The sequence below is a fragment of the Pungitius pungitius genome, chromosome 16 (genome assembly GCF_949316345.1).
Source record: "Pungitius pungitius chromosome 16, fPunPun2.1, whole genome shotgun sequence".
NCBI lineage: Eukaryota > Metazoa > Chordata > Actinopteri > Perciformes > Gasterosteidae > Pungitius > Pungitius pungitius.
The window spans coordinates 725088-748993 of NC_084915.1; the positions used below are offsets into that span (position 1 = coordinate 725088).

General features: G+C 44.8%; 2 protein-coding genes across 9 annotated transcripts; both read left to right on the forward strand.

The window, feature by feature from the left end:
* Window positions 1-13064: 13064 nt before the first annotated feature.
* Window positions 13065-19548, forward strand: LOC119215632 (calpain small subunit 1-like). Of its 5 annotated transcripts, none has more exons than XM_037467934.2 (12): window positions 13066-13298; window positions 13927-13966; window positions 14062-14118; window positions 14207-14240; window positions 14328-14420; window positions 14605-14662; window positions 14931-14995; window positions 15831-15899; window positions 16119-16197; window positions 16846-16962; window positions 17847-17905; window positions 17997-19548. In XM_037467934.2, exons 3-12 carry the CDS (start codon window positions 14072-14074, stop codon window positions 18021-18023), a joined length of 648 nt encoding a protein of 215 aa, XP_037323831.1. In that variant the 5' UTR covers window positions 13066-13298; window positions 13927-13966; window positions 14062-14071; the 3' UTR covers window positions 18024-19548. The 5 variants fall into 5 exon arrangements, with proteins under 5 accessions (XP_037323833.1, XP_037323831.1, XP_037323832.1 ...); XM_037467935.2 differs by having other exon boundaries at window positions 13066-13279; window positions 13897-13966; XM_037467932.2 differs by having other exon boundaries at window positions 13066-13279.
* A 573-nt stretch (window positions 19549-20121) lies between these two features.
* Window positions 20122-23139, forward strand: zgc:153990 (uncharacterized protein LOC768125 homolog). Of its 4 annotated transcripts, XM_037468407.2 has the most exons (6): window positions 20122-20259; window positions 20811-20867; window positions 21003-21190; window positions 21324-21728; window positions 21918-21971; window positions 22046-23139. In XM_037468407.2, exons 3-6 carry the CDS (start codon window positions 21046-21048, stop codon window positions 22489-22491), a joined length of 1050 nt encoding a protein of 349 aa, XP_037324304.2. In that variant the 5' UTR covers window positions 20122-20259; window positions 20811-20867; window positions 21003-21045; the 3' UTR covers window positions 22492-23139. The 4 variants fall into 4 exon arrangements, with proteins under 4 accessions (XP_037324304.2, XP_037324301.2, XP_037324302.2 ...); XM_037468404.2 differs by lacking the exon at window positions 20811-20867; XM_037468405.2 differs by lacking the exon at window positions 20122-20259 and having other exon boundaries at window positions 20268-20867.
* The last annotated feature ends 767 nt before the right edge of the window (window positions 23140-23906 follow it).

Consider the following 23906-nt stretch of genomic DNA (forward strand, 5'->3'; position numbering starts at 1 on the left):
CTGCACATCATCCAAGAATATATTTAGATTTTCAGGTACAGTGAGGAGTATTTCAAATGTAAAACAAGCAAACGTGAAAATGTTCAGTGCATTGGCTCCTTGTGTTCTTTTGGTTTTTATTCAGGATATCGGGCATGCATTTCTTTTTACAAACAGATTGAACCTCTATGTGTCAGGTTGGGACATGGCTGGACCCAAATGCAGAACGGACAGACACAGCCGTCAGGAGGTGAGTGAATACTTTATTAATCAACACGACTGGAGGTGCAGCAGGAGCAGGCGTGAGGGGTGCAGGTGAAGGAGGGGGTCCCGGGTGATGATCTCCTTGACAGTGCGCGGTGCCCGGTGGTCCTCCCACGTGCAGGAACAGACAGGTGTAACTGAAACCAAGGAGGTGAGACAAGAGGTGAGTAACAGGATTTAAACTGAATGACAAGAGAACTACTTTCGGCTCTCGGCTCGACTGGGTGCTGGTCACTGAGACTCGCGAAGACTGAGGTCGACATACGTGACGTGAGTAACGATCCGACGTCGGCCGGTTGTCAGGCTCTCCCTCTTATCCCCTGGTGATTGTGGCTCCGGTGCAGGTGTGCGATTGCAGAGCTGAGACAGGTGCGTGCGAAGCCAACCTCTCCCAGATCCACCAGAGGGAGACCTAAACCAGCCTTTACCTGGGTCCAGAGGGAGGGACTCTGACAGTACCCCTCCCCCCACGACCGCCACCAGGCGGTCCACCTGGAGCCCCCGGCTTCCGCCGATAAAACTCCCGGATCATGCTGGGGTCCAGGATCAGGCGCCGGGAAACCCAACACCTCTCTTCCGGCCCATAACCCTCCCAGTCTACCAAAAACTGGTAGCCCCTCCCTCGGCGTCGGGAGTCCATAACCCTCTTTACTGTATAGGCTGGGGCCCCGTCAATAATTCGGGGAGGCGGCAGAGGAGGTGGGGGGGGAAGGAGGTGACAAACCGATACCGGTTTAACGCAGGACACATGGAACGCTGGGTGTACCCGAAGGGACCGAGGGAGCTTGAGACGGACCACCGTGGGGTTGATGATGCGTTCGATGGGGAAGGGGCCGATGAACCTTTGCAATAGTTTCCTGGAGTCCGTGCGGAGGGGCAGGTCTTTGGTTGACAGCCATACCTTGTCTCCAACAGAGTATGAGGGTGCCGGGGTGCGTCGGCGGTTAGCCTGTTGCTGGTACTGCTCAGAGGCTCTCAGCAAGGATGCCCGGGCGCGGTGCCAGGTCCGATGGCATCGGCGAAACTGCTGCTGTATCGAAGGTACGGCCAGCTCCTTCTCCTGGGACGGGAACAAGGGAGGTTGATAGCCGTAAACACACTGGAATGGGGACATACCTGTCGCTGTGGTGGGAAGCGTGTTGTGGGCGTACTCCGCCCAAGGGATCTGCTCAGACCAGGTGGAGGGTTCAGAGGAAGCCAGGCATCGTAGGGTAGACTCCATCTTCTGGTTGGCCCTCTCTGCCTGGCCGTTAGTCTGAGGATGGAACCCGGAAGAGAGGCTGGCAGTAGCTCCCACTGCTGTGCAAAAGGCCCTCCACACTGCTGATGCAAACTGAGGGCCGCGGTCCGAAACAATGTCGGTAGGCAGGCCATGAATACGGAATACCTCCCTCACCATAATGTCCGCAGTCTCTTTGGCCGTTGGGAGCTTGGGCAAGGGCAGGAAATGAGCAAATTTACTGAACCTGTCCACGATCGTTAACACCACCGTGTTACCCCTGGACGTGGGAAGTCCAGTGACAAAGTCCATGGCTAGGTGGGACCAGGGACGATGAGGGATGGGCAATGGCCTCAATAGCCCCATGCTTGGCCGGTTAGAGCCCTTGTTCCGTGCGCACACCGGACAAGCCGCCACGTACATCCGAACATCCTCCCCCATAGCAGGCCACCAGAACCGTCGTCGCAGAAAGGACATGGTACGTGCGACGCCCGGGTGACAGGTCAGCTTGGAGGCATGGCCCCACTCCAACACTGCCGGTCGCGTCCCCTCGGGGACAAACAGCCTCCCCGGAGGTCCCTTACCCGGGCCCGGGTCCTTCCTAAGGGCTGCCCGAACCGTTCCTTCAATGCCCCATTGGAGGGCTCCCACTACCCGCCTCAATGGCAGGATGGTCTCTGGTGGCGTCCTCCTCGTCTCCTCCTCCTTTGAGAAGACCCTGGACAGGGCGTCAGGCTTCCCATTCTGGGATCCGGGTCTGTAAGACAGAACAAAATCAAAGCGTCCAAAGAATAGCGCCCACCTAGCCTGTCGGGCATTTAGTCGTTTGGCACTCCGGATATATTCAAGGTTTTTGTGGTCCGTCCACACCACAAACGGTTGGTCCGCCCCCTCCAGCCAATGCCTCCACTCCTCCAGGGCCAGTTTCACCGCGAGCAACTCCCTATTGCCGATGTCATAGTTCCTCTCCGCCGGTGACAGCCGATGGGAGAGGAATGCGCAGGGATGGAGCTTGTTGTCCTCCTTGGCTCTCTGGGAGAGTACTGCCCCAGCTCCGACCTCCGATGCGTCGACCTCTACCACGAACTGTAGAGACGGGTCCGGTTGGGCGAGAATGGGTGCCGACGTGAAACGCTCCCTGAGCTCCTGGAAGGCGGACTCTGCCCCAGGAGACCACCGGAACGCTCTAAGATTGGAGGTAAGGTCTGTTAGGGGGGCTGCAATCTGGCTGTAGTTGCGGATGAACCGCCTATAAAAGTTAGAGAACCCTAGAAACCTCTGTAACTCCTTGCGGGAGTTGGGTCTGGGCCACTCCAGGACGGCCTGCACCTTCTGGGGGTCCATTCTTACCTCTCCCTCGGCGATGACATAACCCAGGAAGCTTGTGCACCTGGTGTTAAATTCACACTTCTCCGCTTTCACAAAGAGTCTGTTCTCCAGCAGCCGCTGAAGAACCTGGCGGACGTGCCTCTGGTGTTCTTCCTGATTCTGTGAAAAGACAAGTATGTCGTCCAGGTATACAAAAACAAAGCGACCCAGCATGTCACGTAGGACGTCATTAACTAGGCATTGGAAAACGGCTGGGGCATTAGTTAACCCGAATGGCATAACTAAGTATTCGAAGTGGCCCAGGGGGGTGTTGAACCCTGTGAGCCACTCATCCCCCTCTTGAATGCGGATCAGGTGGTAGGCGTTGCGGAGGTCGAGTTTGGTGAACACAGTGGCACCCTGTAAAGAATCGAACGCAGTGTTCATCAGAGGTAACGGGTACTTGTTTTTGACAGACACGTTATTCAACCCCCGATAGTCGATGCACGGCCTGAGAGTGCCGTCCTTCTTCTTAACAAAGAAGAACCCTGCGCCCAGCGGAGAGGAAGAGGGGCGAATGATTCCAGCTGCCAATGAGTCCCTGATGTAATTCTCCATGGCCTCTCGCTCTGGTCTGGAGATATTGTAGAGTCTGCCCTTGGGTAGGGAGGCCCCGGGCAGTAGTTCAATGTGACAATCGTAAGGCCGATGAGGGGGTAGTGATAGGGCCCGTTGTTTACTAAATACTTCGCCCAGGTCGTGATAAGCGGGTGGTACCAGAGTGAGGTCGGGACCAGGCGTCGAACTCCCCCGCTGGGCACCCTGGGGACGGGCAGACTGTAAACAATTAGCCAGACAGAAATCACTCCAACTCAGAATACAGCTGGTGGACCAGTCAACTGAAGGATTGTGCTTTGCTAACCAGGGGTAGCCCAGCACAACCGGTACCAGAGGGGACTTAAAAACAAGAAAACTGATCTGCTCAAAATGGTTACCTGAGATTTGCAGCTGGACCGGCTCCGTCCTGTCCGTGATTCTGGCCAGTAGTCTGCCATCTAGGGAGTTAGCCTCAATAACCTCCTCTAACGGAATTCTACGGAGTCCTAATTGGTCTACAAGTTTATGGTCCATAAAATTGTCATCGGCCCCGGAGTCTATGAGTCCCTCCACTGCCATTGCTGCAGTGCCGTTGCTGACTGAAATCTTCAGCGGAGTCCGTGATGTGTGGGGGGAGGGGCATAGACTCTCGCTCGCTAGAATCCTCCTTACTTCTAGTGAGCGGGGCCGTTTCCCCCCTTTAATGGGCAACGAGAGCGAAAGTGACCCGACCTGCCACAATATAGACAGCTGTTAGTTGTTCGTCTGCGCAGAAGCTCCGCCTCCGAAATCTGGTAACGGCCCAGTTGCATGGGTTCGGGGTCTGTAACCGTCTCAGGAGTGTCGACTCTGACGCACGGCGCTCCCCTTGGTGCCGAGCCGTGCTCACGCCTCCGCTCCCTATTACGGTTATTAATCCGTGTGGTGAGACAGATCAGCTCCTCCAGTCCCTGTGGCTCCGGGTAGGAGAGCAAACTGTCCTTAATGCCCTCATTTAATCCGTTGTAGAACACCCCCTGTAGTGCCTCCTCATCCCAACCACTCTCCGCAGCTAGGATACGGAACTCTATGCTGTAATCGGCGACACTGCGTGTCCCTTGCCGCAGTGATAATAATCGCTTTGAAGCGTCTTTTCCCCGAACGGGGTGATCGAATATCTTCCGCATCTCCGCGGTAAATAACTCACATGACTGGGCGAGTGCGCCCTGCTTCTCCCACACGGCAGATGCCCATTCCAAAGCCTCCCCGCGCAATAATCCGATGATGTAGGAGATCTTGGCTCGCTCGCTCCGGTAGGAGCGGGGCTGTTGCTCGAACACAAGTCCCACTTGTATCAGAAACGAGCGGCACCGGCCGCTGTGTCCGTCATATCTCTCCGGCGTGGGGACCTGGGGCTCGTGGTCTGGCATGGACATGACCACAGAAACGGGTTCAGGCGGGCTCTGAACCGGAGGCTGGGGTGGTGCGCTGAGGTGCGCCTGGATCGCGGCGATACTGTTAGACAGGGAGTCCAGGCTGGCCATTATTCCCTGCAGGGAGGACTGGTGCTGCCCCAACATGGCTCCTTGGGACGAGATCGCCTGACGTACCGTGTCGAGGTTTGCTGGGTCCATTGATGGTCGGATCGTTCTGTCAGGTTGGGACATGGCTGGACCCAAATGCAGAACGGACAGACACAGCCGTCAGGAGGTGAGTGAATACTTTATTAATCAACACGACTGGAGGTGCAGCAGGAGCAGGCGTGAGGGGTGCAGGTGAAGGAGGGGGTCCCGGGTGATGATCTCCTTGACAGTGCGCGGTGCCCGGTGGTCCTCCCACGTGCAGGAACAGACAGGTGTAACTGAAACCAAGGAGGTGAGACAAGAGGTGAGTAACAGGATTTAAACTGAATGACAAGAGAACTACTTTCGGCTCTCGGCTCGACTGGGTGCTGGTCACTGAGACTCGCGAAGACTGAGGTCGACATACGTGACGTGAGTAACGATCCGACGTCGGCCGGTTGTCAGGCTCTCCCTCTTATCCCCTGGTGATTGTGGCTCCGGTGCAGGTGTGCGATTGCAGAGCTGAGACAGGTGCGTGCGAAGCCAACCTCTCCCAGATCCACCAGAGGGAGACCTAAACCAGCCTTTACCTGGGTCCAGAGGGAGGGACTCTGACACTATGAACCTGACCCATATGGTTTCTGGATACTTTTTCTTTCACAGCTTGAACGCCCAGATCTAATCTATGAATGTACCCATTAACTATTTTTTTCTGTCAAATGTTATATCAATCTTTAATGTGAATTCAGGGCAGGAATGTCAAATACATGTAGAGTTAATATCTATGTCAATAACAGATTTCAGCTATAGTCAGGTAGGCCCTTATGCGGCCACAGTCATGATCCAGATATGTTTTTAACACAACTTCCGATTTGCTGTCAACATTATCTTGTTTGTTTGGTGTTGCATAAATGCACTTTACTGATCAGTGGGGTCATACTGACTGTGAAATGAAGCAAACCATGTTGGCTTTTAACAGATTTTCTTTGCTCTGATGTTTTTATTTTCCTTATACTGTATGGTCTCATGAATGATGGAAAGAACTGGAGTCTCAGACAATAGTGAAAAGTAGCACCGGGTTCCTCACTTGAAGGCATCTCCTTCACATTCCCTTCAGCAGAGGTTTGTGTTAATCACTGAGGGCTTTTTCTTTCTTTCTTTTTACCAGTGTGTGAAACAAGGAGGGGGATCTGTAGACTTTGGGCACCTTTGTGTGCTTTTTTACTTTGAATTACAAATGTAGAAAGAGGTTTGTTGGGATGAGGCTGAAGGCACTCAGTGCCACCCTGTCTCTCACAAAGTTATGTTTCCATCCATGTAAACTACGCTCACAATCACTGCCGGATAACGATTGGCTTAAAGTTTGGGAGTAATCTGAAACAAAGTAGATGGTTTACATTTGACACTAATGCAATTCTTTTGGATGCACGTCATTGACCCATTGGCCCCCTGCATCTCCTCCTTCTGAGGATGTACACCCACTCATTTGAAACATCTTTCTGATATGTCAAAATCAAACGTAATCCCACGACTGTCTACATAATTCGCTGTGCAGTTTTGTTGTGTGGGAGCGCACCTTTTAGGGTGTGGGGCTACGGTCAGACGTGAGACACGCGATCGGCACCAGCGAAGTGAAGATTGCCACCTCGAAGTGACACATATGACAGAGAAAACCCATTAGACCTTGAGTGGTAAAGGCTTGGTTAGTGTCGATCGATATTTCTCCTATTAGTTTGTGTCACAGATCCCCCACCTGATTGCCAATTGAAGTACAGTATCATTCCAAAAGGTGTTGTTTTTGTTTTTATTTTCCCTCCATTTGCACCCTGGACGTTCATCTGCCCCCACGGAGCCCTTTCACAAGACGCCTAGGACTGCTTTTTAAATCACTTCAAACTGAGTAGGACTGCTTGCTCTTCTCTGAAACAACCTCTTCTTCCTGAGTGTCTACAGGACATCACGATTTGTTTTTCCGTTGCACCGAGCGCCTGCTACTGTGTCCGCCCTTCTAAACGGAATAAGGTATTTCTGAGCCCTTTTGTCTGAGAAAATGTGGGATTTTTTTCCAACCTGACATGAGGCCATTTTTGTCTTTTACCCTCTAAACATCCCATGAACTTAATTGACCTTCTCCATCTACAAGAACTCATTCATGTCTGCGAGGCTGTTCCTTTCTTTCCTGGTTATCTGGACAATTGTGCAGCGGTTGAATGCTTGCTTCAGTGTGAACTGAAGGCAGCATGCCACTACCCTGCAACCATTTCCACCGCATTGTATATCTTCTTTCCCGCTTTTGTTTTTTTACTTCCTTAAACCTCCATTCTTTCCATATCAGAGAAGAAAAAACTGACTGACAGCATAAGAAAAAGGGATGTTTTGTGGTTGACTAGGTACATTTCTCTTGGTTGTTGGCGACAATGGTTCTGTCTCTTGTTTGTGACGATAACAATCTGTGAAAGTCCAGTGTTAACTATAGAAAGGGCTTTCTAAGACAACTTTTATATGTCTTTTCAAATGAAACTATTCAGAGATGAAAGAAAAAGGTATTTTTGTGCCATTTTAGAAGACAAAAAAGTGCAAGGCAAATATTTGTCAGCCAAATAATTCCATACTGAGCCAAAAGGCAGCCAGCCTACATAACTTAATATTAGATCACTGGAATGGTTGCATCCCATTTCGTCTCCCCTTGAAAATGTCACCGTAATTGCACAATGTTTGAGCTCATGTACCATTATTGTTATGCTGCCAGTCTGTTTTCTGCTTTTGTCAGGAACACTTCTCAGAAGTAGTATATTTTCTAAATGACACACTGTTGATGAGGAAAATGAAAGGATTTTAAAAGTGTCATTGTTTTTATTATTAGTTTATTTGAACATTATTCATGAATAGATTTAACGGTGATGACTATTTAATGTAACTGTAGTACTGTGTTTGTAAAGAAATTCAGTGAGTTGTGTTTTATGACTCGTGGACTACCAGTGAAGTCAGCATTTCAGTGTTAATAATTGAATTGTTTTTTAAAGATTATTTTTGCGAAGGCAACAAAGAGTCATTATAAATGTTCATTTTAACATCACTTGTCTTCTGTTCCTTTTTTCCCCCACCTCGTCCCTCTGCCCTGTCTCACTGGAGTGATCGGTCGAGTGGTTACACAAATGAAACCAGCACATGATATGAATAGATTGATTTCTGTAGAGTGTTTACATGGACACAATGCTCGTACAAAGAGGAGTCTGATTTGATTAAATACATCATCATTTTCACAGCTGGTTTACATGAAATGATTTGATGGTTGGGTTTGTTTGGTAGACATCGAATAGGAGCAGAGCGTTGCTGTGGTAATAGGGTGCAACAGAAAAACAGGAAATGAGTCAGCAGAGTTTCCTCATCTCCAAGTCCACGGGTTTTTCAATGTCTTTTGGTTAGATGTCTGAAATAATATCTGTGTCTTTAAAAAGATGTTTACTAAGTGTCCTAGAACATTAGTTTGTCTTTAGTTTAGTGGAGGAAACCTGAAGTCATGATTTGGCCGGGGTGTAGTTTCTTTATAGTTTGACGTTAGTTATGACTTCTGGTGATGTATTTACACTTCAAATCATTAAAGTGGATTTTTTACACAAAATAAGCGTATTTGCCAGAGAAATGATTTACTGCAATAAACCCAAATCCAGTGGGAAGTCCATTGACTTCTTTTTGAGGGATCCAAAATGATTCTAACTCCTGGATTTGACTTGAAAAAGACATCTTTCTGCAACACTACAACTAACTAGGACAAAATAAAATAGTGATGGAGAAAAATCAACATCCGTTAAGGCCAATTCTACTTAAATTGTTACATACTGTTTTGCTCCTAAGATGTGTTGCCCCCTGCCGATAACCAAACTAATGAGTGAGACCACACACACACAGACGTAGATGTTACACACTGCTGAGTGAATTGACAACTTGCCTCAAGTCAATTGATAGAACGATACACGTAAAAATGGCTGCCACTCTGACCACCAAGTCCATGTGAACGGCACTGCTCGATCTATCCGACTCTATTTCATTGACCTGACTAGTGGGGTTAGATAACGGACACTTCATTTAGTACCCCATCAGGCTAAAAGGTTGTTCTGTCTTTGTAGAGCCCTGACTTTGGTCATTTACAACCCTGACCATTTATTTTATTTAGTTTTCCCAAAGGTTGGTAATCTTCTTCAACAACCTTTTTGTTTTAATTGTTGAAATTCATTAAACAGGTATCAGTGGCTGTCCTAGGACTCTTATACGCATGACAAATTGATTTCATTTGGCCGTAATGTAAGGATTGTAAAGTCTAGCTGATTGTCAACCTACATGCCGGCCATAGTGACGGCTTTCTGTCCACGCTCTCATTGGCCATCGCCGTTGTCAGGAAGCTGGAAGGAGCTGTCGCTGTTGACGGCTCTCGCTTCATCAACCGACTTTTGGAGCTAGTGCTGCTAGGAACTTAATTGGAAAAGCGTTGTCAACAATGTGTTGGGTTTGTAGTTGGGATACTTTTTTTTAAATTAAGCATACTGGATTCTGACCATTACCAAACCTTTAGCTTCACGCCTTCAACAGGATAGCTGCCAGTATGCATCTTCACACTCAGTTTGTACACACCTACACACCCAAAGAAAAGGTTGAATTAGGTAACATAAGTGTGTAGCATGAGAAAACAGAGGAAACAAAACATACAAGTGTCTCTGTTGGGCCCCTAATGTCATGCTACTCACATGCGATCATTCATAGCAGGTATCTTTACTGTGTTCACCATCTTAGATGAGCACTCACATACTGATATCTGCTGATGATTACTAAACATTAAACATAAATGAATCCAAAGTTATCACAATGTATCCTGATGGAAACAGCAATGAGGTCCCTCAGGATGATGAATGGCATTATCCAGAAGCCTTTAAGATGTTTCAGTCTGGATGAAAATGGTATAAATTAGATTTGAGTCTCTCTATTATTCCAGGGGGGGGGGGGGGCAATTTGACTAACATCTGATGTTAAATAAAAGCTAATAATAATTTATCAATATCAGCCATGCATAGCACAAACAGGGATGATCAATGTACTGTGCTCTGAGCACAATACATGGGTAGAATTCAGAAGTTTTGCAACACGTCAAACCACCGTGCCCTTAAATCATCAATGTCCATGAGCCACACTCCTCCTACGCTGTTTGCCCATGTTCATCATACAGCAAATACATACCTAATCTTCTGAGCTCAGTAACGCAAATGAACACACACAGACACACACACACACACACACACAGACACACACATACAGGGCAGTATACTAAGTTCCCACTTTATTCCTTCTGGGAATCGGTGATGTTTCATCATCCCTGAGCATGCAGTTTACATTCTAAAATGCTCGTCTGTATAAACTAGAGCCCGCTGATCATTTTAAATGGCTGCCTTTGTTCATCTTCAGAGTAGCACAGAATTATTAGTTATTTTGGTTAAAACCTGAAGGGACGGGCCTAACCTCAACATTTTGAGAGATTCCAGAACTCAGAAATAAACATGTGTTGCTAATCTTATGAAGATGCTTTTGCAGATTTCACTGGAAGAGACCCCAACAGCAAATGGACTTGTGTTGTTGTAGAAAGCTGGAACAACATTCATAAAATGGACTAACTATCCTGCAATTACACAAATGCAGGTATTAGAGAGTCTTTGGATATAGTAACCACCCTGAGCTCGCTGGTGTTTCAGGAATTTTATGTTTAGAAGCCAAAAGTACCTGCCTTTACATTGGCAACTAAATCCTTGCATATTTTACTCTGTGCACTGAAATCTAAATGTAATCATTTTCTATCTCAACCCATCCTTGAGGTGCAAAATCTTACAGCAGTATACATTCAAGGCACATTTGATTCCTGCTGTGAGAGAGGGCAGCAATGGGCTTGAATGATAAAATTGCGTTGTCAAGGTAACAAGTTGTTCTGAAGACTGCAAATATGTCGCACTGAGGGATGCTCCTATATTTCAACCTGCAGCCTCCGTAGCGCTGAACTACAGCGCCTCTGCATTTCAGTCTCTTAGCGTCAAGCAGGTAACTGCAGATATGATATGGCTTGCATTAATAATACTATATTTTATAGCTGTTCTATCTTCATCAATGTCATTGAAATTATTCTTCTGCAAATCACATTTGTAAAGCCAAACCATTACAGCTGTTGGAAACCTTAAGGTGGCACCGTGGTTTTCTTTGAAATGATGAATGAGGGAAAAAAGGTGGGGACTGCTGGAGAATACAGATACACTGACTGAGGCACCCTTTAACATGGCTCGTGATGTAACCATGGATACCTCTATTTCGTGGATGGAGTAATTTTAGCTGGAGTGGGATCTGAAGGACAGATATCACTGTTTCTGCTCTGGAACATTATATATTATCACATCTACAACATCGGGTTACACTCAAGATATATTGAAACAGCAGTTTAAGCCTATACTGTTTGGCAGACTATATGCCAGCATGTGAGGAACCATGACTTTTATGAAAATTGCAGAGACAAACTCAGGGGGGAAAAAACACACTTGTGATAGCTGTGACTGTCCAGAGAAATGGTAACAGATTCTCCTTCCCTGGAGGTTTTGTGGGGCAGAGAGGTGTCTAAAATGCAATAGGATTTGTTGTTTGTAGACATGTTGTCACTGTATTTCTGAATCCTGAGTGGAATAGTGAGACTATCAGTTGGCCAGAGAACAGGGGCAGTGGCTGCACTTTCACGTTGCGCATGATAGTGCCGGCCATGAGGGATTAGGAGAAGATGTACCTCTACGATAAAAACAGAGCAGCACTGAGACACTGTCATCAAGTCAAGAAACAACAGACCGTAGTGTCAAAACACTCATTTGGGCAATTGTTGTTATTATTTTAGCCCAAAATACTGGGATATTTACTTTTAGGCATGTTAGCAGGTGTTCAGGTGATTCCAAAATAGCTGCTTGATGTCAATATCAGGTTGTTTTTGAGGGATGTATGTGGAGAATCTATGGGGGGAGATATTATTGTAATCAATCAGGAACGTTAGTTTGACTAAAACTGGACGCCAACTTTCATATCATTTTGTCAAAAAAATCTACAACCACAGACACAGAGCTTTACAGGCCTGACTTGAATGTAGCACTGCAGACAAAGTGGGTCACGTCAGCAAAGGAAAACAGTGACATCAGCCATAGCAACGCTGAGATAGATATGTAAATGACCTGGACCTATTTCTTTGCACACTGAATGCAGAATCTAATGTAACGCGGGTGCTATAATTCAGCTCAGTGAAATGCTCTCTAGCTCCACTTTTTGGCATTATTCGGCCATTACATTCACCCACACTATGAAACCAAAAACACTTTAGTAAACTGACATGTTTCTCTGTTAGTTCATCTCTGTTCTGTATTGAGTCCCATGTTGAGCCAAATAAAGCTGATGGAGAATATGTGACGTTCAGTGGCTGCGCCTCCTTTTTTGCCGCTTGTGCAGAGCCAAGGCAAGAAGACAGATTGAAGTCAACATTTGATGTTTGTGACAATATTGAAATTATTCATGTTCCCCCATTTTTATGCACGTTGGCCTAAGACTTTTGTTGAAAGGAAAAGTACAGCATGCATAACAATTGTAAACAGTTTATTCAATTCTACCACAAGTAATATTCACACCATAAACCCTCGGCTACACTATTATACAAAATATACATCATTTAAAATGCTACATTAAAAGCAAATACATGATAGATATTGGGAGTAGTAACTGTTGTGGTGTTACAGGGGCCAGCGTATACCTGATTTAGCGAGTGACGTAAGATCTTGAGTAATTTGAGAATTTCCCTTATCTGAACGACATACTGGTGTAGCTTAATTACATACACATGTCTGTGGAATATACAACTGTTGTAAATGAATGCATCTATCGCCTTCTTTTCACCAAACAATTCACTCATAACGACCGCCAAGGACATCCTAGACATGTGTGAGTTCTACATGAACCACGTGACGGCAATGCACTTCGATTGCATTATTTAGTGCTCAGTGCTGCACCGGGGTATGGATTCTATTTAATACAATACTGTCTGAGAGGAAAAACTCATATAAAGCACTGAGCAGGAGAACAAGCTGACAAGTGCGCAGGTCTGCATCGGCCGGACTCATCTCAATGAAGCGTCACCTCGAGCTAATCGTTTTCTGTACCGAACCTGAGCCTGATGCCAAGGCGGAAACGACTGTCAGACTTCATCTTGCACCCAGTTGCTCTTTGTTGGGCGTGTCGACGGACCATCCTGCAAACAGAGTTTATTGCAACTCAGCCAACTATCCTGCTCTCCTCGACAGAGTCCTCTCCGCTCCAGGTAACGTGGAATATAAACGGCAAGTTTAACATTACCAAAGTATTGCTAACTTAAAATGTGACTACAAAGGATAAAATGTTCGATAATAAATGTATTTCCACTTTTCCCCATAACGACAGATAGTTAGCTTGATATTTAGCTTAGCTAAAACACAAGTTAGCTAGCTAGCGCATATTTGACGCGCAGGCTGCCACATTCCAGCTGCGCGGTGTGGACACCGTGGATGTGTATCGATGGTTGACTGCACCTAACGTCACATTAATGATCGAGGCAGTAGTTGTAGTTGATTTATCGCTACGTTGACGCTCAAACGAGCCATTTAGCTATCGGTCACAACGCGTTCATACAAGATACGTGATTTATATTATGTGTGATTCATCGAGATTACCTGTTAAAAAAGGATCTGCTTGCCGCAATATGGGTGCGGAGTTACACGAAAACGTTTTAGGGGGGGGGGGGGGGGGGCTGTGCTTTCAACACACAACTTGGTTGACAAGCTCAACTAGTCGTCAACACCGTGCTTTTTTGTATCCGGTGACATTCATATTGAATTACCATTATAAACCATGTACTGCTGATTTATGTTTTGCATTTTTAAATTTCACTTCAAACATAAGTGACTGTTTCCTTGGCATTTGGCACTACAGAGCTCTCTACAGCACCAGACAAGAGAAACTACTGCTATAGGTTAGGTCTAATTACTTTGACTCCTTATGGCATGTAGAAACATGTATAAAGCCATCATCGCTCTCCTAACTCCTGTTGCTTTTTTACCTTGACAGTTAAAGGAAGATGTTTTTGGCCCAGAAATTCCTCAGTGGCGTCATTAATGTTGTCAGGTGAGAATCTGCACAATATCCTACCCGTCCAATTAAAAAAGAAATGTGTTTTGCCAATTAACCTCTCCATTTTCTTATTCTGTCTCAGCAACAACATCGACCAGTTTGTGCCCACTGATCCTGTGAGTGATTGGACATTACATAACCAGCTCCATATGACTGAGTCTTACTGACTCTTGATTGTATCGTTTGCTGTGACTCTCCCACAGCCGCCACCACGCAGGCCAGCTGTATACGCCGAGCAGCATGAGAACGATGAGGAGAAACAGTTCCGCAGGGTCTTCCAGCAGCTCGCTGGAGAGGTCAGTGAGTCTACGTGTCTCTGTTGGCTTCTGCAGTAATCTACACAATCTATATGAATATACTACCAGTACATGTCTAAAGGGGGTTTTGAACTGTTCAAACAACATGTCTAAAACATACATTTTTTTTAGTTACGAATCGATAACTATGTGATGTTAACACTGTAAAATATTTGTCCTATAGGACATGGAAGTGAGCCCCAAAGAGCTGATGGACATTCTCAACAGAATTGTTACAAAGCGTAAGATGTGTGCATTCATGGTTTCAGTGATTGGCTCCTCCCCTTTTTGCAGATACTCACCTGCCAGTATTATGTCAGGCTTATATTGTGAAAGTATGTTTAGCTGCTTTTCTGCCATTTAACTACCGTGATCTGTGTCAAAGTATTTGTGACGGAGACTATATATATATTACACTCTCTGACTTATTCTGTTGCTATACTTTTATACACTTTAAAGTGTCTTTGAAAAGAAGATTGCATCACAGTAACCCGGTCTGTTGGATTTCAGATGGAGACCTGAAAACGGATGGTTTCAGCATTGAGTCCTGTAGAAGCATGGTGGCAGTCATGGATGTATCCTTTCTTGTGTTGCTGTGGTGTACGCGTGTGATCCAGGCAGGTGGTATGGAGAGAACAGTGCGCCACAGTAAAAATACACACGTACAACCGCTATGAATAGGAATGAGTTTGCTCACCAGACTCTCACATTTCAATGTGGATTATAACTGCCACGACTTGGACATCCAAACCGATTGTCACAATTATCTTCCCCTTCAGTTGAGGATGGGGTGGGGGGGTAAAATTAGGATTGCAAGGGGGTGGAAAATATTTGTAAACGTTCTGAACCTTTCCATGGGAAGTTAAGCTCAGGAATTTTGGACATTTTCCAACCAACGGACAGAGAGCGCATGCCGACCTGTGCACATTTTTCTCTCAATGCAACGATGATGTACACCTGATTCAGGGTAAAACTCTACACCTAAAGCCTGAAGAGCTTAATTCATTCTACATTTAGCAGTGGACCTGCGTTGGGGGGGTGATCATATTCTACTCAAAACTAAACGTTTTGTCATACATAAAAAGGTGAAAACAGTTAAATTACCTGAACAAGTTTATTGCTCTTAATTCCAATGGAAAGTTTCCAACTTTGAATATTCCTGTAATTTTTTACCCCTAAGGGTAAGGCACTAAAATTTAAGGGACCTGTCAAAAGGAGCTCTGACCAAGTTGGGATGGTGGGGGGAGGTTTAGTTGACAGTCATTCCCTACTGGGAATCCTTTACCACACAAATGAGGAAGCCACGTAAAATCCTGCCATGGGAAATACAGCGTGTCCACACCTTAAGGCGGCTGTTTGTTTAAGATGGAGCCAAAGAGGAATGCCTCTTTGTCCTTAACTCTGTTACAGACCGACAGCACTGGTAGACTTGGATTTCATGAATTCAAACAGCTTTGGGACAACATAAAGAAATGGCAGGTAAGCGCACAGCTGTCTGTTTTGTGTGCCGCACTTATTTGATAAAATAATGAAAACAGGATTTCTGAAGGAATTTCTAGTGGTTGGTACACATTGACCGATTAGAAATGTGTGTCTTATTTATTTCCTCTATGCTCTCTAGGTTGCTATCTGGTAGCTAGCTTACAAAGACAATGTCCCGGCAAAATGATTTTAAAACATTTACATTTTATTGTTTAGGGAGTGTACAAAAAGTATGACGAGGATGGCTCCGGTCTCATCGGTGCACACGAGTTGCCCAAAGCGTTCAAAGCCGCTGGTGAGTTTTCCAATTTGTTTATTTCACCTGTTGTTTAAATGTGCACCGCTGCGGAAAGGATGCAGTCAAAACTTTATTCATGCTTGTTGTGTTTTTTTCTGTACAATTGCGAGGACACCAAAAAAGATAAGCACATAAACCAGATATCCACCAACGCTCATCTAGATTCAACTTATTCTAAACCAACGCTGCCATTGAAACACCACCTGCGATTATGAATCCCCTTTACCCAGAATGCACCTTTGAAAACACCTATCCAATTGGATTAGTTAATCAAAGTTGTTAAGTCAGGTTAAGTTGTTTTTGTCTTATACTATTAGAGTATTGGAACCTTGCCTTTTCATCACAGTCTATATTTACAGCCTGCTACAAATGAATAGATGTGAGTGCAGTCTGCATGTGCTGTGAGAATGCTGTTTACATTTGGTGTTTGCGTGTAACTTGATGAAAAAGAGTTTAAATTTTATTATAATTAAAAATTATTTTATAATTTTGTTTCTTGTGTTAGTTTCAGAAAATGTGTTCTTAGTTTATGTACAGCTACACACACAAAACCTTCTGAGCACTGTTGAAATGTTTGAGCTGCTGACATTTTTTATTTTTTTTGTATGTATTTGTGTTATTGTCTTGTGCTCATCTCTTGCCCAGGCTTCCCCCTCAATGACCAGCTGTTCAGCATGATTATCCGCAGATACAGCGACGAATCTGGTAACATGGATTTTGACAACTACATTGGCTGCCTTGTGAGGCTGGATTCCATGTGCCGTAAGTTTTAAGGACCAGGGCCCCGTTCCTCGTACGTGAATACCTGCGTTAGCTTAATCATTTTTAGGAGAAGATTACATAAGTGAGAGGTTTTGGTTCCACAAAGCAAGTTTGGCAAAACCACCAGAGCTACTCATCCATATCTGTGAACCTGCTCCAGAGCAGGCTGACTTAAGTAATGTTAGCGTTCTGTAGGGAGGAAGGTCGAGATTATGACGATGATTCTGCCCACAAGGAATTATTTACAAGACCTTCCTGAGTGGTGCATGGTGAACGCCACACGCCACAGCCGAGCATTCACTGTGTCACAGACTGTACATTGTTGTACAGTGTTGCGATGCGGAGAACATCGGTAGAGCCACTTTTTCATGTTTTTTTTTTTTTTTTGCGCTTAAGAAACTTGGATGTTTCTGTTTCAATTGATTGAAATTCTGATTATGAATAATACATACTGGCCGGCCCATACACAGATTCGCACACGCATATTAAAAACCCGTTCATTCATGTATAGACACATTCAGTTGAGCTCATTATTTTTGCGAGTAAGACCGTGTTGGATGATGCGTTCCATTTAACCTAGTGTGAACAGGCAAACTTACAGAATTATATTCTGACCGATCGGGGTGATGCGGCACTTAAAATTAGCCTATATATTTTCCCAACATTTACGTATTTAACAAATTCTATTTCCCATAGCCCCAAATTGCTAATTTGCCTTGGAGGGTTTTACAGTCTGTACAAATGCGGCATCCTCTGTTCCGAAACCCTGACATTGGCACAGGGAAAAATAAAATAAAATAAAAAAAGTGGATTTCTCAGCTGTCCTTTCTGCAGAAGAGGGAGGAGTAATTTCTGAAAGTTTAATAACCTCTGTTCTGATTCAGGTGCCTTCAAAACCCTGGATAAGGATTGCAATGGGACTATCAAAGTCAATGTCCAGGAGGTAAGCAGGTCCCAGCTATTGGAATTCACAGTGAGAATGGACCGATTCGGAGATCTGAAGGTCCCCCCTTTTCTCTTTTGTGTCTTTTCAGTGGCTTCAGCTGACCATGTACTCTTAAGTCCAGAGAATGACGTCGTCCCTTCTGCTTGGAACCACTACTTTTTGTTATCACAATATATTTTCTCAACCATCCCCACAACTACTGTTATTGATAAATCCCTTGTGGGTGCAGGGGTCTTTTTTGAAATGTGATGCAACGCAAAGGTGGTGGGATTGTTCGCTGCTCCATTATACTTACAAGACAGACATTCCTGCTTTGAGTAGCCCAGAAAGGTAAAAACCTGCACTCCCAACGGTACCCATCAGGTGCATAAGGACAACAGGATGCTGAACTTTTTGTTGTGCTTGTTTGGCATTTTCCTCTGCTCTTCTTCGTGCCTGAAAGGGGGCAGGCCAACATCGGGATGTTTTATATGCTGTGGAATTTGTGAAATCCGGAAGCTGCCGTTTGTATGCGGCTCGTCTCCCACAGATTGTATGTGAAGTGGTATCCGTGGAGGCAGGCCAATCATATTTTTATTCTAAGACTGTTTAACCCCCTAGCAATTGAAAATTGGACATGTGTAAGTTTTTTTTGGCCACCCACAACTTTCCACTTATCTGATTGTAGCCTTCTCAGAACTATGTGGGCGTGCACCCGTGCGCTGCCGGTTATTTTATCACACCTTCAGGTTTTCTATGAACACACCAAATTCATTTCGTGGAATTTCTTGAGCTTGTCCTAATCCATTCACTCAGGAGAATCACAAGGGTGTTAGTTGCCCCACCCTAGCAGGTGCAACAACTTTTAGAGGAGTGTCAGTCTGTGTGTACACACCTGTGCAGATCGCAGAAGATGTCTAAATTTGGGTGTAATCGGGTATAGGTTCACATTCTCTTTGCCAACACCTTCAGATTTGTGTAAAACTGTAAACTCTCCACTTTTACCACTTTCCGGGATAGGTGTTCGGCAAGGGCACCGTTGCTGTGTTTTTTCTGTATTTTTTTTAAAAGAAATATAAACTAGGCAGTGTTCTTTCTCTAACTCAGTAGAAATGTGTGGAGCCAGACCTTTCTTTTAGTGCCAGGCTGTTAGACCTCAGTCGTCTCTGTCATCCTTCTGAAACCAGCCACAAGCCTCACAAATTCGAGATTCTTGTTCACCAAAACAACAGAATGGGACAGCTTGCCATTGTTTTACTGAAATAAAAGATAGATATGTGAATGATAGGCTTGCACTGCAGATCATTGCAAGCGGGTCATAGTTCAATCATATCAGATATGCATTGTTTACTGCATGCACAGCGGTGAGTACTGCAATTTTTTTTTTTTTTACTCAAGATTAACATCCCAAGAGGCATTTCTTAGTTTGGACATGCTAATATTTTGCCATAGACTCCTTTAGCAGTTTCGCTGTATTGTTTTAAAATGACTGCACCAGATAACGCCAGCACAATCCATAAATTGATAATATATATATGGTGTTTGCCACTAATGCATGCGGCCAATAGTTCATAACTGTGTAGTTATAGCCACAGCCATTAAAATGTCACTGTAAAATGCTTTGTGAAATAAATGCCTGTGCCATATTTGGGTTAAAAGGGTGTATTAAATGTGTTTGTCTCCTTTGTGATGCACTATGAACAGTTGTTGCAGTTTTTAGTTATTGACTAATGGACGCTCTTTTAGGCTGAACTGGGTTCTTCCCCAGATTGACAATGGCTAGAATAAACTTGAAATGAAATCCAGGCCACTTTACTTTTCCTTCATAACCAAGATCTTTTAAATACATGCAGATCAGTGAAGCGTGTGTATTTGAGCGACCGAATCCTCAAAGTTTTCAAATGTATTAATGGTTCCTTTTATGAAATGCTACGCATTGTTTATGTACCGTGTGAGTGTACTGTGTGTGAGGACCGGTTGTTGAATCAAGTCAAGACATACTACGGAACCAGCGGATATGCGTTGTCCTTCAAAATAAAAGCACGACGTTGCAACAGGAAAGTCAAGTTAACTATACGAAATAACACGCAAGGTAATTGTCGGAATCACAACATTACTAGTGTTTATCGTTTTAAGTTACATATGAACGCAATACCAATATGACCATAATGAGTCCTAATATTGTTCTGTCATTCAATAACTATTTAGCGAGCTGCTCTACCTTGGTTAGCCAACATAAGCTAACGAACGTCAACCGGACATATTTTGTGTAGCGTTAGCTTCATGCTGGCTAGCTTGACAAAAGCTATTTTGTCGATAAGGAAGTTTATCATTACGTTTCTGGACCAAATCCCAACTCCTTAGACTTGGGGGTATGTTCTCCATCTCAATAACTGTTTTTCCCACTATGGTATTCACCGTGAAGCGAGGTTATGTGAACCAAGTGCTTCATTATCCATTTCTGACTAATGTAGCCTCAACGTTGTCTTGCTGCAAAGAGAGCTAACGTTAACCAAGTGCGCTGTTCTATTCCATTAGACCAAAACCAGTGGACTAGTTAAATGCATGCTACGCCATAAACGGTCATTAACTATCTATTACTGCTAAAAATGTCAGGGCAATGCGGGTATCGAGGTACAGTTGAACTGAGTGCAGGTACCAGGCGGTTCTACATATGGCCAACTAGCTAACCGGGCTGTTGCGACTACAGCGTCGTCCATTGTCCATTCACTCTCACTGCTAGCATCGTAGCTACCAAGCTAGAACTGCTCAATTTTCTCTCTTTGAGATGTGGAAACAGTCAGACGTAGGCATTTAACCACGTCACAGTTAGAATGTTGATGGTGTTCATTCATTATTTAGTCGGCTATCATATTCAACGAAGCAGGCTAACGTTATTCCTGCTCCACCCGTCTCTGCCCAGCCGGTGAGCCTGCAAGCTGCCTCTGCAGTAAAACTAACCTGTCTTATTTTTATAAAAGTAAGCCATTTGTGTCGAGCCATTTATCCCAATCTCAAATATAGATTGCAAGATATGTTTTATGTATTGATACAGTAGTGACACAGCAGTAGATTCATCATTAACGCCGGGATGCTCCTCTAACTTTGTTGTTAGCACAACACCGCAGACGCGCAGAGTACAAAGTAGCTGCAGAGCTATGGACACGGAGGGGAGGATGTCTTCACCACAGTACTACACCCAGGACAGTATTACTCGCTTCAAGAAAAGAAAAGCCCGCTTCTCTTTCAGCGAAGTCCACATACTGTTGGATGAAGTGAGGAAGCATCGGATGGTTGTTGTGGGTATGTGATTTTAAGTGTATAATGAGATAAAGCCAAGCACAGTATATCAAATCATTTTTGCATGCACGACTAAAGTACATCTGACTATTATAAACCCACATCACATTAAGGACACTTTGTTTCCACCCCAAAGGGAAATTCAATCGTGGTGTGCAAACAGACGTGAAGAAGCGCACATGGGCAGAAATCACTGCACGTGTCAATGAGATTGGGGAGTGCCAACGGGAGGTCATCGAGGTCATCAAGAAATGGTCCGATCTGAAGTGTGACACCAAGCGGAAAGTGGCTGCCATGCGGTCAGGGACGGTGCCCAACAGGGGCCTCAACTCTCGTCTATCACGAGACCTTAATCAGACTGAGAAAATAGTGCTCCAGATTCTGGAGATGGACAAAGAAGACCACAGCTCCGCTGACTTGGGCCCTCTGGGAGATGACGACTATGTGCCAGATGAGGAAGAAGAAATGGATGAGGAAGATATGATTGGAATGCAGAGTTCTCCTAATGGTGCATTGGACGGAGCTATGCCTCCAGCAACTAGTGAGTGCAAGAAATGTCTTAATCCCAGTCTGAACATCGTTGAAGTTCATATTTTTACATAACACACATTAAATAATAATGAATAATGACCAAAATCAATGCCCTTCTCGCAGAATTTTGCACAACAATTGGGTCAAATTTAGCCTGTTCTTTTGTTTTAAACAATTTGAAATGCTTTAATTGTTGCAGGGAACACTTCACAATCTCCCTTTGATTTGCAGTACGAGGTACCGGCAGCAGAAGGTGAGTAGTATAAGAGGAGTATTACTAACATCATTGAGTAATAAGTAAAGTAAACACTGACTCTTTCAATCAAGATGCTGAAGAGGCATTCGGAGACTCTGATGAGGATGACCAAAGGGATGAAGCGCTTCCTTCTCACCAGGCTGCCAAACCAACAGAGGATTACCAAGGAAACAACGGCATCCAGAAACACGGACAGCCGCAGACGTCCTCCGCCCCGTCGGCATCGACGACCACGGCCCCAACGCCAGGTCGGCCCGCGCAGAGCACTCAGGACGGCATTCTGCACAGTGCATCGTTGAGCCTGCAGGAACAGCACGCCACCAACATCCTGCTGGAGACGGTGTCGCGCTCCCTGGAGCTTCTGTCCGAGTCGGTGCAGCAGCTGGCAGAGACCCAGCAGGAGTTTGTGCGTGACACGCTGCAGCTCCAGCGGGAGACGGTGCAGGTTCTCAGAGACTTCACTGGCGGAGCCATCGCGCTCATGCACGACAAATTGAACGGGCGCCCGGCGTTATAGCGACACAGTCTCAGATGGAGATGCTGGGTGGTAGTTCCACCTCCTGGTGCAGGAACCTTTAGGGTCCATGACCGTTGGACTCCACCGATGGTTACTGTCTGTTTTTAAAGTGCCCAACAGATTTTCAGTTCTATTTCAAAACTGTTAGTGGAAACATTGCATCGATGGGTTTACTTTTAGGCAACAGGACAACTGATTGAGAAAGTAATCAATGTGAGCCATGAGAACAGAACATGTGGAGGTTTTGGGGGTTTTTTGCTACTGAAATTGAGTCTCCTACCACTTATGCTGTATAGCATTTTTTTCATCAAGCACGCACCATGGTTAAAACTTTTCCATTCTTTTAACATTGACATACAAAGAAGTTTTCATTTTTAAAAAGTCTGGTCTAATCCCTCTGTGTCCTGGTATCAGTTTGTGGTTGCATCAGTGTGTAGAGATGATCTCATGTACTACAATGGTGATTATATTCTGCACTTGGCCATTATATGGTCCATATGTCTGAAAGCTAAACAAAGTGTTAGATCTTCTTGAAAATGCCTGTAACTGAATACTTTTTTTTGTACATTGCAAACATGAACTTGAATTAGCATCTATTCAATACTTCCTTTTAAATATGAAATAAACCCCTGATGTATTTAAACATAAGAGATGTAATTTTACTACTTTAATCAGGGCTACTGCAGTGTGCTATCTTGGAAACAAGTGAATCCATCTGGATCTTTCACGGCTTATATCTTGTTTATAATCTGATCTGAGTTCACAAGTGATGGTTCATTTTAATCACTGCTATTATCCAAATGACTTAGAAACACTAAACCACAGTTTTTACAAATGTTTTCACTCCAGATCCTCTTAGAAGTTGTTTGTGCTCAGGGCTAACACTATAACGTATGAATGAGACATGCCTACATACTTGCATACTGACAGAAAACACTTGATCCAAATGACCTGTGGACCCTTAAAGGATGAAGCTAGAGATATTTAATCAACAAATTAATCAATTCCTATGTTTACTGCTGAATTTATTATATGAGAAATGCGGAAAATGTTCTCCTGTTGCGGATTTAGGGGTATTACTTTGCCCTTATTAGATAAAAATATGCATGTAATGCATTTGAAAGATGTTCATCTGAAGTAGGAGGGGTATTTACAACATGACTAAAGTAGAATAACACTAAACCATTAACTGGAGACTCATCCTTTGAGTGCAGTCTTCCCCCTAAGCATAAGGTATCACTCTTTGGTTGTACCGTGCTGAAACCCACAAAGGTCCAGCCAGCGTCGCAGCTTCAGAGAAATGACAGCAGGGGGCTCTGCAGCACAGTCTGCCCAAGATGAAGCCACAGTTTTCCTATTCCTAATGTACAATCTACTGCGCAATATGCCACCAAAAAGGTATTCAAATTCAGGTG